Source organism: Bubalus bubalis, chromosome 9 (assembly GCF_019923935.1).
Source record: "Bubalus bubalis isolate 160015118507 breed Murrah chromosome 9, NDDB_SH_1, whole genome shotgun sequence".
NCBI classification, from domain to species: domain Eukaryota; kingdom Metazoa; phylum Chordata; class Mammalia; order Artiodactyla; family Bovidae; genus Bubalus; species Bubalus bubalis.
The window spans coordinates 105471477-105483414 of NC_059165.1; the positions used below are offsets into that span (position 1 = coordinate 105471477).

Consider the following 11938-nt stretch of genomic DNA (forward strand, 5'->3'; position numbering starts at 1 on the left):
ACACCTAGGGGGAGTTTATGTTCCAGCTGAGTTCTGAAGGAGAAGCATTTGGTTTCGCAGGAATCTTCAGAACAGGGTCCAGGCAGAGGGAGCAGCAAGTGCAAAGGCCGAGGTTGGGCCCTTGGAGGACTGCTGGGGTTAGAGCTGCTGTGTACTGGAGAAACAAGCAGGGGAAGGCCTGGTCTCTGGGGCCACATCAGCCTCCTGCTCAACGTAGGAGCCTGCTTTGGGCACCCAGTTCTGCCGTGTTTTCACTTTATTTCGTTCCCCCGCCTTCAGATTCCTGGCCTGAATGCCGCATCTGTGGCCCCAGGAGGCTTTAGGTGAGTGGCTTTCCGAACTATGCCTCAGTTTTTCTCTGTCAAAGGGACGGAGAAAAAGAGCCTTACTCACAGGGAGATGGGAGGGGGGTTCCGATATAATTCACAGAAAGCGATCAGTGAATATTTGTGGACTAAATGACCAGCTCGTCCCCAAGGGATGACTCAGTGAGTTCGAGAGGCCACAGCCTGCGAGACGAACCGTCCGAATCCTGCAGGTGGGGAAATAGGTTGGGGACCGCGAGCAGCCACGCACTTGTCAGCGGAGAGTTATGGACGCGGCGCGCACGCTGCGCCTCCGGCCCGGGCACGCGCACGCCCGGCAGCCCGGACGGGGGCGGGGCCTGACGGGGGCGGGGCGGGCTCGGGGGCGGGGCCGAGCTCGGGGGCGGGGCGGCGCGGGTCCGAGCGGCGGCAGCTGACTCGCCAGCGCCGACCGGGAACCGGTCAGAGGCACAGCCTGAGCCCGCCATGGAGCAGCCCAGGAAGGCGGTGGTGGTGACGGGTACGAGGGCATCGCGCGGATGGCGGCCGCGGCGGCGGCGGCCCGGGGCAGGGCTGGGTGGGGCGGCTCGGGAGGGGGCGAGGCGCGTCGAGGGAGGGACGCGGCGGCCCGGGTGGGGTGGGTGCTAGAAGTCGCCTCAGGTTTGGAAGGTGTCATCGCTCGCGGCAGCCCACCGCAGTCCGCGCGAAACGGAGAACGTGGAGAAGGGGGCGCCCCTGTGGTCCCACTGTCAGGGGTCGGGGCAGCCAAGGACGTGGGGGTCCTGGCAAACGCCCCGCACGGAGCAGGCCCCTGGGCGTCCTTCCTTTCCCCGTTGGGGACAGTGACCCTCCGGACACCTGTTTGTTGTGTCTGCCCTCCCGAGGTCGGGTTGGTTTGTCACCACCCCCGGTCCCAGGGGACAAAGGCCGATTTGCGGGCAGGAAGTGCTCCGGTGACAAATGAACGTCTTGCCAGACACTGCTCCCCGAACCCTGCCCTAATGAGGGGCTGCTCCCCCGAGGCAGGGGCAGGCGGAGTTCGGGAGACCTCGGGTGCCGGCCGTTCTTCCGGTTGTTTCAGGGACTGTCTTGATCAAAATCTTTCCTGCCCGGGCTGTTTGTGGATAAGCCTGCTCCCCCCTCCCCCCGACCCACTCCTCTGTCACCAACTCCCCGAAACTAACTGCGCCTCCCCCTTCGAGAGACTCCGCCTCGGAGCCTCGTGGGCGTCAACTTCCGCCGGGCCTCTGCGAGGGGGTGGGGGTGGGGGACCGTCATGAGGGGTGAGTGTGAGAAATCCGGCCACGATTCAAACAGGTGGTGTATGGCCCAGGAAGGTCCGGGCTGGTCCTGGAACTCCTGGGAAGATGGAAGAAGCCACTTACCTGGCAGGTGTGTCGAGTTGCCAGAGGGTCACTTTCCCCTGCAGCCCTCCTGTGTCTGCTTGTTTATTACTTTAGGGCTGACTCTGGCGGCGGCCCTGGGAGGGACATTTTTCTGGCCTGAGGTTATTACATCTTTACCGTCTCATTTTGCAGAAGGGGAAACCGAGGGTCACAGAGGTACCCTTGTTTGTCAGTGGCTGAACTGGGACGGGGGAGCCTCGTGGGCTGCCATCTATGGGGTCGCACAGAGTCGGACACCACTGAAGCGACTTAGCAGCAGCAGCAGCAGAGCTGGGACCCATATTTGGTCCATGCAGGAGGAGGAAAGGGGTAGAGAGATTCTGCCCCTACTTGGGGGCCCCCTGCTATTCCAGGGCACAGTATTCCTCCCAGCGCCATGATACCACCTGGGGCACTTGGCCCAGCTGGAGTGACCCATGACACGTGATCAAGGACAGCCTCTCTTCAAGAGATTTATGTTTTAGATAGTGTGTTTGGGTTGGTCAGAAGAGGCAGGCCCCAGACTCTGCTGGGCCTGGGTTTGAATCTGTGCTCTTCTGTCTTCTCGCTGTGTGACCTTGGACAGCTGGTTTCACCTCTCTGTGCTTCAGTCAGGAAACACCCTTGCCTGAAAGGGAGGCACAGGGGGGCTGAAGACCACAGGGCATGCAGAGCACCTGGCATCTCCTCAGGTACAGTCTGGTTTGTAAATGAATGGGGAGGAGGATGATGGGATGGTGCCTGGACAGCCTGACCTGGGAGATACCCACATACACTCCTTAAGGGCCATTCCTTATCACACCGTGAATCACGGAGCACCTCCAGCCCTGTAATTCCAGAGTCCAGGAAAGGTGCACCAAGACAGTGATGGAATAGTTATATTTGGGGATCAAGGATAGGGGAAGAAACTGAGAGAGGAACAAAGTCAGCCTTTTCTGGAGCAAAAAGGGGGCACTGCCCCCTTGCTGGCACAAGATCAGGTGAGAGTGAGAACAAGATAGGACTCACAACTTCAGTTAAGAACAGTTATGTGGCAGGACGCTCTGAAGGGACCACTGGGTGTACCCCAGAACTTGGACCAGGCCCCTGACATTGTCCCCGGGGATAGCTGCTCCTGAAGCTCCGTGCTCCATTCTTGTGGATACACGCAGCCGCCTGGCCCTGGGCAGGCCAGGAGGGGCCACTGGGTGGTGATGTGCCGCTTTTTGTTTTTTTTTTCAGGATTCGGCCCTTTTGGGGAACACACTGTGAATGCCAGCTGGATTGCGGTCCAGGTAACTGAATCCAGAGGGGAGGAATCAGGCTGGGCTTCCCCTGGCAATATTTGGTGCCAAGGAAAGTGAGCAGCCTAAGAAGAGAGTGTCTCCTGTGAAGCTTCGTGGAGAGAGATGTTAGCAGTCTGACAGATATTCCTGCTCAGATAGTTACTGCTGTACTGTTTGTTGAGAGCTTGTTCTGCGCCAGACATTTTTTCTGTCTAGAGCACTGAGTTCTTCCAACAACCCTTAGGTGTGTTTATTCTTGTGCCCACTTTACAGATGAGGAAACTGAGGCCCACAGAGAGTTATTTGAGGTCATCCAGCTCAGAAACCAGAATGGTCTTTCTTCAAAAGAGTTCCCATGCCCCAGCCAGGTTTAGGGGGGACCAAGCACGGATATTGGGAATTGTGGCAACCTTGTAGAGGGGATTGCAGTGATCCTCTGTGTTGCCTCCTGGCAGTTGAAGGAAGCAAAGACTGCATATTGAGGGCGGGGAGGGGGGAGTCCTTCCTGTTGTCCCAAGCCTTCTGGTTTCTTTGTCAGCTGGGGCATTTGGAGAGACAGACTGGGGAACAATGGGCAGAGAGAAAGAGAGAAACGTTTTCTCCTTATATAAATCAGATCTGCAGAGACCGGAGCCAAACTAGTGTTAATCCTAGCCCATTAGCTGCTTGATTTACAGCACCCCCTGCCCTGGCTTTCTACGCCAGAGCCCCGAGTTTGGAGAAAACTCCAAGTTGAAACCTCAGCGTGTCAACACCTAGTTGGGAAACCCCCATGTTTTTTTTATGACCCTTCTTCCAGATCTCAAAATCTCAGCCACATTCGTCTCCCTTTTTTAAAAAAAATTTCACCCCACTTTGGAAGCAGGACAGAGGGACGGGATCCCCGGGACTCCACAGATGGGAGCGTGTCTGAGGCCCTGCTCGTCGCACCCGCTCCCTGGAGCCCCAGACAAAAAGGAAACAGCGTGTTTCTCAAGGCGTGTGTGTCTGGCTTTGTGCGAGTTTCAGACAGGAGCCTTCACGGGGCTGAGTGGATACAAAGCCGTGTGTCTGAATTCCCGGGCCCCCAGACACTATGATCTGCATCTAAATAGGAGAAAAATCAATTAAACAATCTTTGGAAATCCCTCAGAGCATCAGGACTCGGATGGTGAAGGATGGCAGCTTCTCCTCCTGCTGCCGGAGGGGAGATCCACTTTCTATTTCAGTCAACCCTCTCTCCAGACCTCGCCTCTAGAAGTCTTTCAATTTTCTTCCTTTACTTTATGAGACAGCAAGAGAGGGTTCTCCACCATTGCAGATAAAAAGATGCCAACCTTCCCAGACCTGATCATTTCCCTTTTAAAAAGCTGGAGCCGCCCCCAGATACCCTGAGTGCACTCAGCTGTCTAACTCCATGATGTTTGACGCCTGTACACCTCTGTGGCGCCTGAGCCCAGATTGAAATCTAGAACATTCTCAGCCCCTTCTCTGCTCTTCTGCATTGCAGAATCCCCTTATTCCTTTCCCAGCTACTCCCACCACCCCCTGCCCCCCACCCAGGTGCAGACGTCTCTGCAGACTTTATGGCCACCATAGGTGCATTCTGCCTCTTCTAGAACTTGCTGTCAGCGCAGTTGCAGCTGTGCCCCATGCCTTTGCACTCCAGTGTTCTTGCCTAGAAAGTCCCATGGACAGAGGAGCCTGGTGGGCTACAGCCCATGGGGTCACAAAGGGTTGGACATGACTGAGCGACTGAACAGCAACCCACACCTTCTGTACAGCAGGGCACCTGCAGGAGCCGCCCTTGGGGTAACTTGGAGCTGCTGGTGGTGCTTTCCAGTTACTCTGGATGGAACACATTTGCCCATGGGAGGGGTGTAGCCATTGGATGGGTCTAACCCATTCCTCAAGAAAATATGCCTAGGAGTGCTCTTGGTGTGGCCCAGACATTAGCTGTGGGCAACCCCTGATGTCATCAACTCAAGCTGAAGATGGGTGTTGGGTGAGGGGAGGTGAGCAGCAGTCACCTCCTGTCCCAACTGCTTTTTCCTGAAGCTTAAGCTGCCACCTGGGGAAGGAACTCCTCCTCCTCTGCCAGGGACCAGATGGCCCGTCTCAGCCTGTCTCTCCACATCTCTCTCTCTCGGCTTCTCTCTGGGTGTCTCTGTTTCTCTGTTTCTTGCTCTCTGGACCTCTGTCTTTCCCCTTCTCTCTCCATATCTCTCTTCCCTTCTGTCTCTCTCTCTTCCAGTTTCCCATGGCCTCTCTGGGTCTCTGTCTTTCCCTGTCTCTGTCGCTCAAGCTCTCTCTCTCTCCCCTTCTCCCTCCATCTCTGTCTTTTGCTCCCTCCTTTCTCTCTCCTTCTCCCCACTTCTTTCTCTCTCTGTCTGTCTCGCTCTCTGTCTCTCTGTCTGTTTCTCTCTCTCTTCTCTCTCTCATCTGACCTTCCTTCCTCACGCCCTGGGTGAAGTTGTGCCCCAGCAGAGGGTGACCTGTTTCCCACCAGCTCCATGGGGGAGGTGGGAGCTCTGGGGATAGAGGGGCACCCCCCTTTCCTTTTGCCCAAGACGCCGCTACCTCTCAACACCTCAAGCAGGAGGGGAGTGCGTTTTTCAAGTGTCATATCTCCTCGCAGGTCTTGGGTGGTTAGCATGAGATGCTAGCTGTGGGTGTGTCTCTCCCTAGGAGGCTAAGGTGGGTGTCAAGGGCTGGGACCCCTTAGCTTGGGGATGTCTGGAGCCTTCCCTGACCAAGCAGGGCAAGGAGGAACTGGGTCACAGGTCCTAGTGACATCACGGGACAATTACTGCCACAGTGAGTCTAGACAGACCTGCTAAGGATATTAACCAGGGAACAAAGGGGGTCTTTGTTGTGGGGTCAAGGGAATCGGTCAGACGCAGCCGAGCAGCAGGGTCTTGTCAGGTAGATGGGTGTAGACAATGCGTTGTCTGGGGTGCGCAAGTCCCTTTCCTTTCACGATATGTGCCTGGCGGACTCGGGGTGCACTGTTACCCTCCCCTCCCCCAGGAGAACCATCCAGACCTTTTGGAGCAGAAAGTATTCAGAAGCCAAGAATTTAGCTTCTCCTAACTTTTCCAAACTTCAAATGAAAAGTGTAGCTATTCCTGTCCCACCCTTGCCCTTCTTAAAATTTGGGGAATCATTTGTTTAAAGTCATGTACCCATGTCTTCAATGCCCTCATCACTTTGGTGAAAAGTATTTATGCCTAGGACTTCCCTGGTGGTCCAATGGTTAAGACACTGTGCTTCCACTGCAGGGGACTTGGGTTCAATTCCTGGCCCAGGAAGATCCCCATATACCGTGCTGTGTGGCAAAAAATAAATAAATAAAAAGTATCCATGTCCATGTCACTAATGCTTTGAGCAAGACAGTTGTTTGATTCCCATCAACCCCGAACATTCCTTCCTGCTCGGTGCCCACCCGCTGCCCCCATGGCCTCATCCTGCCCTGTAGGCAGCTGCTTCCTGAGCTCTTGTCACCACGGATGGGTGTTGCCTGGTCTCAAGTGGCAAGCAAAGGAGGTGGTCCATGGAGCAGGCTCCGTGATCCTCTCGCACTGGCTGCTTTTGCTCAGCCTGCACTGGTGTGTCTCTGGGGGCAGGGACAGCTGTCCTCTCTCCCGACCCCTCCTCTTCCCCTTGGCACTGGCACTGGGGCCTTCAGGGTTTGCTCCCCAGGAATAAAGCAGCAAGGATGCCCCTCTCAGGGTCTTTGATGAGCTTGTGGATGCCTCTCTGGGGATGCTGGCCATGTGATGTGTGTGTATCTTCAATAATGATTTTCTTTTCTTTTTAAATTTCAGCGGCGGTGCTGGGTCTTCATTGTAGTGCGGAGGCTTCTCTAGTCTCAGCACATGGGCTTAGTTGCCCTGAGGCATGTGGAGTCTTGGTTCCCCAACCAGGGATCAGACCCACGTCCCTCGCATTGGAAGGCAGGTTCTTAACCACTGGACCACCAGGGAAGTCCCAGGGATGGTTTTCTTATTTTACCCCCAGGTGGGGAGGGGTAGGTGAGGACCCAGAGAACACGAGGAGAAAAGGTTAGAACAAGAAGGTGATCTTATGAAAAAAAAAAAAAAAAAGAAGGTGACCCACTCCATGACACCCTGCTGGCATCAGGTGATTTTTGAATCATCAGCAGTCAGGTGGACAATTGTTCGCACTAATGCTCGGTAAATATCACCCAGTGGGAGTGACCCTTGAGTTACTGTGTGCAGATGAGGGTGATCAGCAGGCGGGAACCAGTCTGCTAGGTGAAGAGAGGCAAAGAGAGGATCCACAGGGTGGGGCTGGTGCTTGTCCGTCTGGCTCATCACATCGTGGTGGCCACCGAGGGGGTTCCTATGCCCTCTAGAGTTTCCCTGGCTGGGTTACTAACCGAGTCAGCAGCATCTTCAGTCTCCCAGCCCCCCACCCACAGAGATGGTTCCACCAGTTGACTTGCCCGCATTGGGTGGCCCGTTGCAGTCTCGCTTTGAGGACAAGTCCCCAAGCGAAACTCTAAATGAATAAAGGTAATCCTTTGAAGTCCTCACTTAACCTGGGGGATGGATCTTTTTTCTTTAGAATTCTTTTAACAAATTATTTATTTTCGGCTGCACTGGGTCTTCGTCGCTACGCGCAGGCTTTCTCTGGTGCTGGAGCGTGGGGCTCCCCTCTGGTTGCGGCGCGGAGGCTTCTCACTGCGTGGCTTCTCTTGTTGCCAAGCACAGGCTCTAGGGCTCCGTCTTCAGCAGTTGCCGCACACGGGCTTAGCTGCTCTGCTACACGTGGGTTCTTCCCGGACCAGGGACTGAACCGGTGTCCCCTGCATTGGCAGGCGGATTCTTAACCCCGGGACCACCAGGGAAGTCGTGGATTCTTTTAATTACTGCCCTTTCATCTTCTGTTGCCAGAAAGGGCTGCCAGGTCCATGGGGAAGAAAAGCCGGAGAGGGGACAGGACAGTTTCAAGCTGCAGAGGGCAGGAGGGCAAGGAGAAATGAGGTTGTCATTGACAGGATATAAAGATAGATGAAATTATTTACCTTATGTCGAGAGAAGGTCTTTGCTGGAGATTTCTCCTCTCAGCAGTGGTGGGAGAGAAATCCATCTTTAACCCCATTCATTTAAAAAATTTTATTTTTTGACAAGTTATAAGGATAGTGCCAAGAAGTCTTTTCACACCCGGAGTCTCCAAATGTTAACATTATATTGCATTTCTCTGTAGATAATTAGGGGCTTCCCAGGTGGCTCAGTGGTAAAGAATCTGTCTGCCTATGTAGGAGACTCGAGTTAGATCCCTGGGTTGGAAAGATCCCTTGGAGAATGATGGCAACCTACTCTAGTATTCTTGCTTGAAAAATTCCATGGACAGAGGAACCTGCCAGGCTACAGTCCATGGGGTCACAAAGAGTTAGACGTGACTAAGCACATAGATAAATAGATAGGGAGAAGGCAATGGCACCCCACTCCAGTACTCTTGCCTGGAAAATCCCATGGGCGGAGGAGCCTGGTAGGCTGCAGTCCATGGGGTCGCAGAGTCGGACACGACTGAGCCACTTGCACTTTCACTTTTCACTTTCATGCACTGGAGAAGGAAATGGCAACCCACTCCAGTGTTCTTGCCTGGAGAATCCCAGGGACGGGGGAGCCTGGTGGGTTGCTGTCTATGGGGTCACACAGAGTCAGACACGACTGAAGTGACTTAGCAGCAGCAGCAGCAGGTGGATAAATAGGTAGGTAGGTAGATAAATATAGTTCAAAATATTTTCTTACTGCTAAGTAATTTTTTTAATTGTGGTAAAATATATATAACAAAAACTTTACCACATTAACTGTTATTAAGTGTGCTGTTATAAATTCAATGGCATGAAATACATTCACATTGTTTTGCATCCATCACCGTCATTCATTTCCAGAACTTTTTCATCTTCCAAACTGAAACTCCGTTGCCATTAAACCCTAACTTCCCATTCTGCCCTCTCCCCATGGCCCCTGGCGGCTATCATTGTACTTTCTGTCACTAAGACTGACCACACTAGGGACTTCATGTAAGTCGAACCATCCAGTTTTGTCCTTTTGTGCCTGGCTTATTTCATTTAGCATAAGGTTTTCAAGGTTCACTCATACAGTAACATGTGTCAGAATTTCCTTCCTCTTTAAGGCTGGTTAACAGTCCATTGCATGTATATACCACATTTTGCTTATCCATTAATGGGTCAGTAGACACTCGGGTTGCTTCTACATTTGAGCTCCTGTGAGTAATGCAGCCATGAACACGAACAGGGAGTATCTCTTCAAGACCCTGCTTCCAGCTTTTGTGGGTATGCACCCTGAACTGGCATGGTTGCATCTTAAGATAATTCTGTGTTTCATGTTTTGAGGAACTGTCAAGCTTTGTGTTGTTTAGGAGTCAGCTGCAGGCGCGAGACCCCTCTATCTTTAAATACGTCACTGTATGTTTCCTAAAACACGACCTCAGCACGGTGATCAAAATCAGACTCCTTGAACACTGACATAATTCTATAATGTACAGCTCTGATTCAGATTTTGCCCCCCATCCTATTAAAATTCTTCATGGCGAAAGAGAATTCTGGATTGTGCATAGGGTTCAGTCGTTCCATTTCTCTAATCCCTTGTGATCTGGAAAGTTCCTCAGTCTAACTTTGAGTCTCACGGATGATGTTGTTAGCTAAGAACCTCCCTCGGGTGGTGTTTCCTCAAGACTAGACCGGAGGCTGTGTGTTTGGGGCAAGAATCCCACAGAAGTGATGTTGTGTCCTTCTGCAGGGATGGTGTCAGGAGGCACTGGATGCGCTGATGGCTCGCTAAAGGTGAGAGCAGATGGGTTTCTTCTCTGCAAAGTTACTTTCTGATGGGTTTCTTCTCTGCAAAGTTACTTTCTTGCCCTTTGTAATAAAAAAGTATTCCACAGAGAGTTACATCGAGATCATATTAGGATCTCCTGATGAGTCTCACCTCAATTAGTTTTTATTTTCCTATGATGGTTGCCAAATGATGGTTTTCTAATTCCTTCTTTCCTTTGATACTATTTATGGCTTTCTACTGGAAGTGTATTTGTATCTGTGTGAATTCATGGGTACTGACTGTCCTCCACAGATGATAATCTCTTACTCTCTTAATTTTTAAAATTATTTTTTCTTTGACTATGCCCCGTCTTAGTTGCGGCACATGGATCTTCGTTGCAGTACGCAGGATTTTTAGTTGTGTCAAACAGAATCTAGTGCCCTGACCAGGGATGGAATCTGGGCCTCCTGCATTTGGAGCACAGCATCTTAACCACTGGACCACCAGGGAAATCCCTCTCTTAATTTGTTTAAAAAGATTTTATTTTATATTGGAGTAGAATTGATTGACAATGTGTTAGTTTCAGGTGTACAGCAAACTGATTCAGTTGTATACACACACACACACACACACTCTCTTTTCCAGATTCTTTTCTTACTGTCTTAATTTTGATGTTCAAATTGTCCCACATTTGGCCCATGGCAGCCTGTTCAGGCTGGCTCCTGTGTCTGTAGTCCATGTCCCTATCATTCTTGTCTTGTGTCGTGTTGCTTCAGTTGTGTCCAACTCTTTGCGACCGCATGGACTGTAGCCTGCCAGGTTCCTCTGTCCATGGGATTTTCCGGGCAAGAATACTGGAGTGGGGTGCCATTTCATTCTCCAGGGGAGCTTCCCCACCCAGGGACTGAACCCAAGCCTCTTTTATCTCCTACATTCTCAGGTGGGTTCTTTACCACTAGTGCCACCTGGGAAGCCCATTATTTTTGAGCACTTTCTTCTTTTTTTGATTCCATGCTCACTTTTTGAAAATATACCTTTTAGAAAAATAAGAATTTAATCTATTTTTGGCTGCCCTGGGTCTCCATTGCTGCAGGTCTCTCACTGTGACGGCTTCTCCTGTTGCAGAGCACGGGTTCAGTAGTTGTCACATACAGGCTTATTTGCTCTGTGGCACGTGGAATCTTCCTGCACCAGGGATTGAACCTGTGCCCCTGCACCAGGAGCATGGAGTCTTTAGTCACTGGACCACCAGTGAAGTCCCTGGAAATACATATTTAATTTCTCAGTAATTTTCGATCTACTGATTTCTGCCTGAGTGTTGGATGTCAGATGCTTTGTGTGCTTTTTAGAGTTGAGATATAATTTTATTGCTATATAATCATATACCATAGATTTCACCCTCTTAAAGTGTATAATTTAGCGATTTATTAATTATAGTCACAGAGTTGTACAACCATCCCTTCGATCTAAGTGCAGGACATTTTCATCGCTTCAAAAACGCCTCATACCCACTGACTGTCATTCCCATTCCTCCTTTTCCTCAGGTCGCCACTCATTTACCTTATGTCTCTATGGATTCGCCTTTTCTGGACACTTCATAAAAATGGAATCATATAAGACGTGGCCTTTTATGTCCCTTTCATCCACTCAGCACGTTTTTGAGATCCATTCCTGCTGTAGCATAAGTCAGTGCTTCACTCCTTTTTGTGGCTGAGTAATATTTCACTGTGTGGATGAGATCATGTTTCATTTATTTGTTCACCTGTTGACCATGTGGGTTATTTCCACCTTTTGGTTGTAAGAGTAATGCTGGATGGACATTCACATACAAGTTTTTGTGTGGATGAAGGTCTTCATTTATCTTAGGTGTGTATGTTTGTATTAGAAGGGGAATTACTGGGTCATATAGTAACTCCAGGTCCACCTTTATAGTCTCCCTGCCCCATCCCTGAAATGAGCCACTTCTCCAAGAAAGCCTTCATTCTTAGTGGATAATCGTATTGAAAACTGAAAGCTGGAGCTCGCTTCTGTAGCACATATACTAAAATTGGAACAATACAGAGAAGATTAGCATGGCCTCCACCCAAGGATAACAGGCAAATTCATTAAGCATTCCATATTTTTAGCATTGACATATATCCACTACCATGTGTAAAGTAGATAGCTAGTGGGAAGTTACTGTATAACATAGG

The 11938-nt window shown here is 51.1% G+C and overlaps 1 protein-coding gene and 1 non-coding gene across 8 annotated transcripts in view; both read left to right on the top strand.

The window, feature by feature from the left end:
- Positions 1-697: 697 nt before the first annotated feature.
- The window catches only part of PGPEP1 (pyroglutamyl-peptidase I), a 38518-nt gene continuing 27277 nt past the window's right edge, over positions 698-11938 (top strand). For 2 of the 7 annotated variants that reach the window (XM_025293858.3, XM_025293861.3), the window contains exons 1-2: positions 698-825; positions 2912-2964. In XM_025293858.3, coding sequence (XP_025149643.1) covers positions 792-825; positions 2912-2964 — 87 coding nt within the window. In that variant the 5' untranslated portion in view covers positions 698-791. Of the gene's footprint in view, positions 826-924; positions 2383-2911; positions 2965-6761; positions 7473-9728; positions 9773-11938 lie in introns of those variants that run through there. The other 5 variants (XM_045166775.1, XM_045166774.1, XM_006057950.4 and 2 more) reach the window with 5 other exon arrangements.
- LOC112587226 lies at positions 11764-11870 on the top strand. The gene has a single exon (XR_003111742.1). It is a non-coding gene; the product is annotated as a U6 spliceosomal RNA (small nuclear RNA).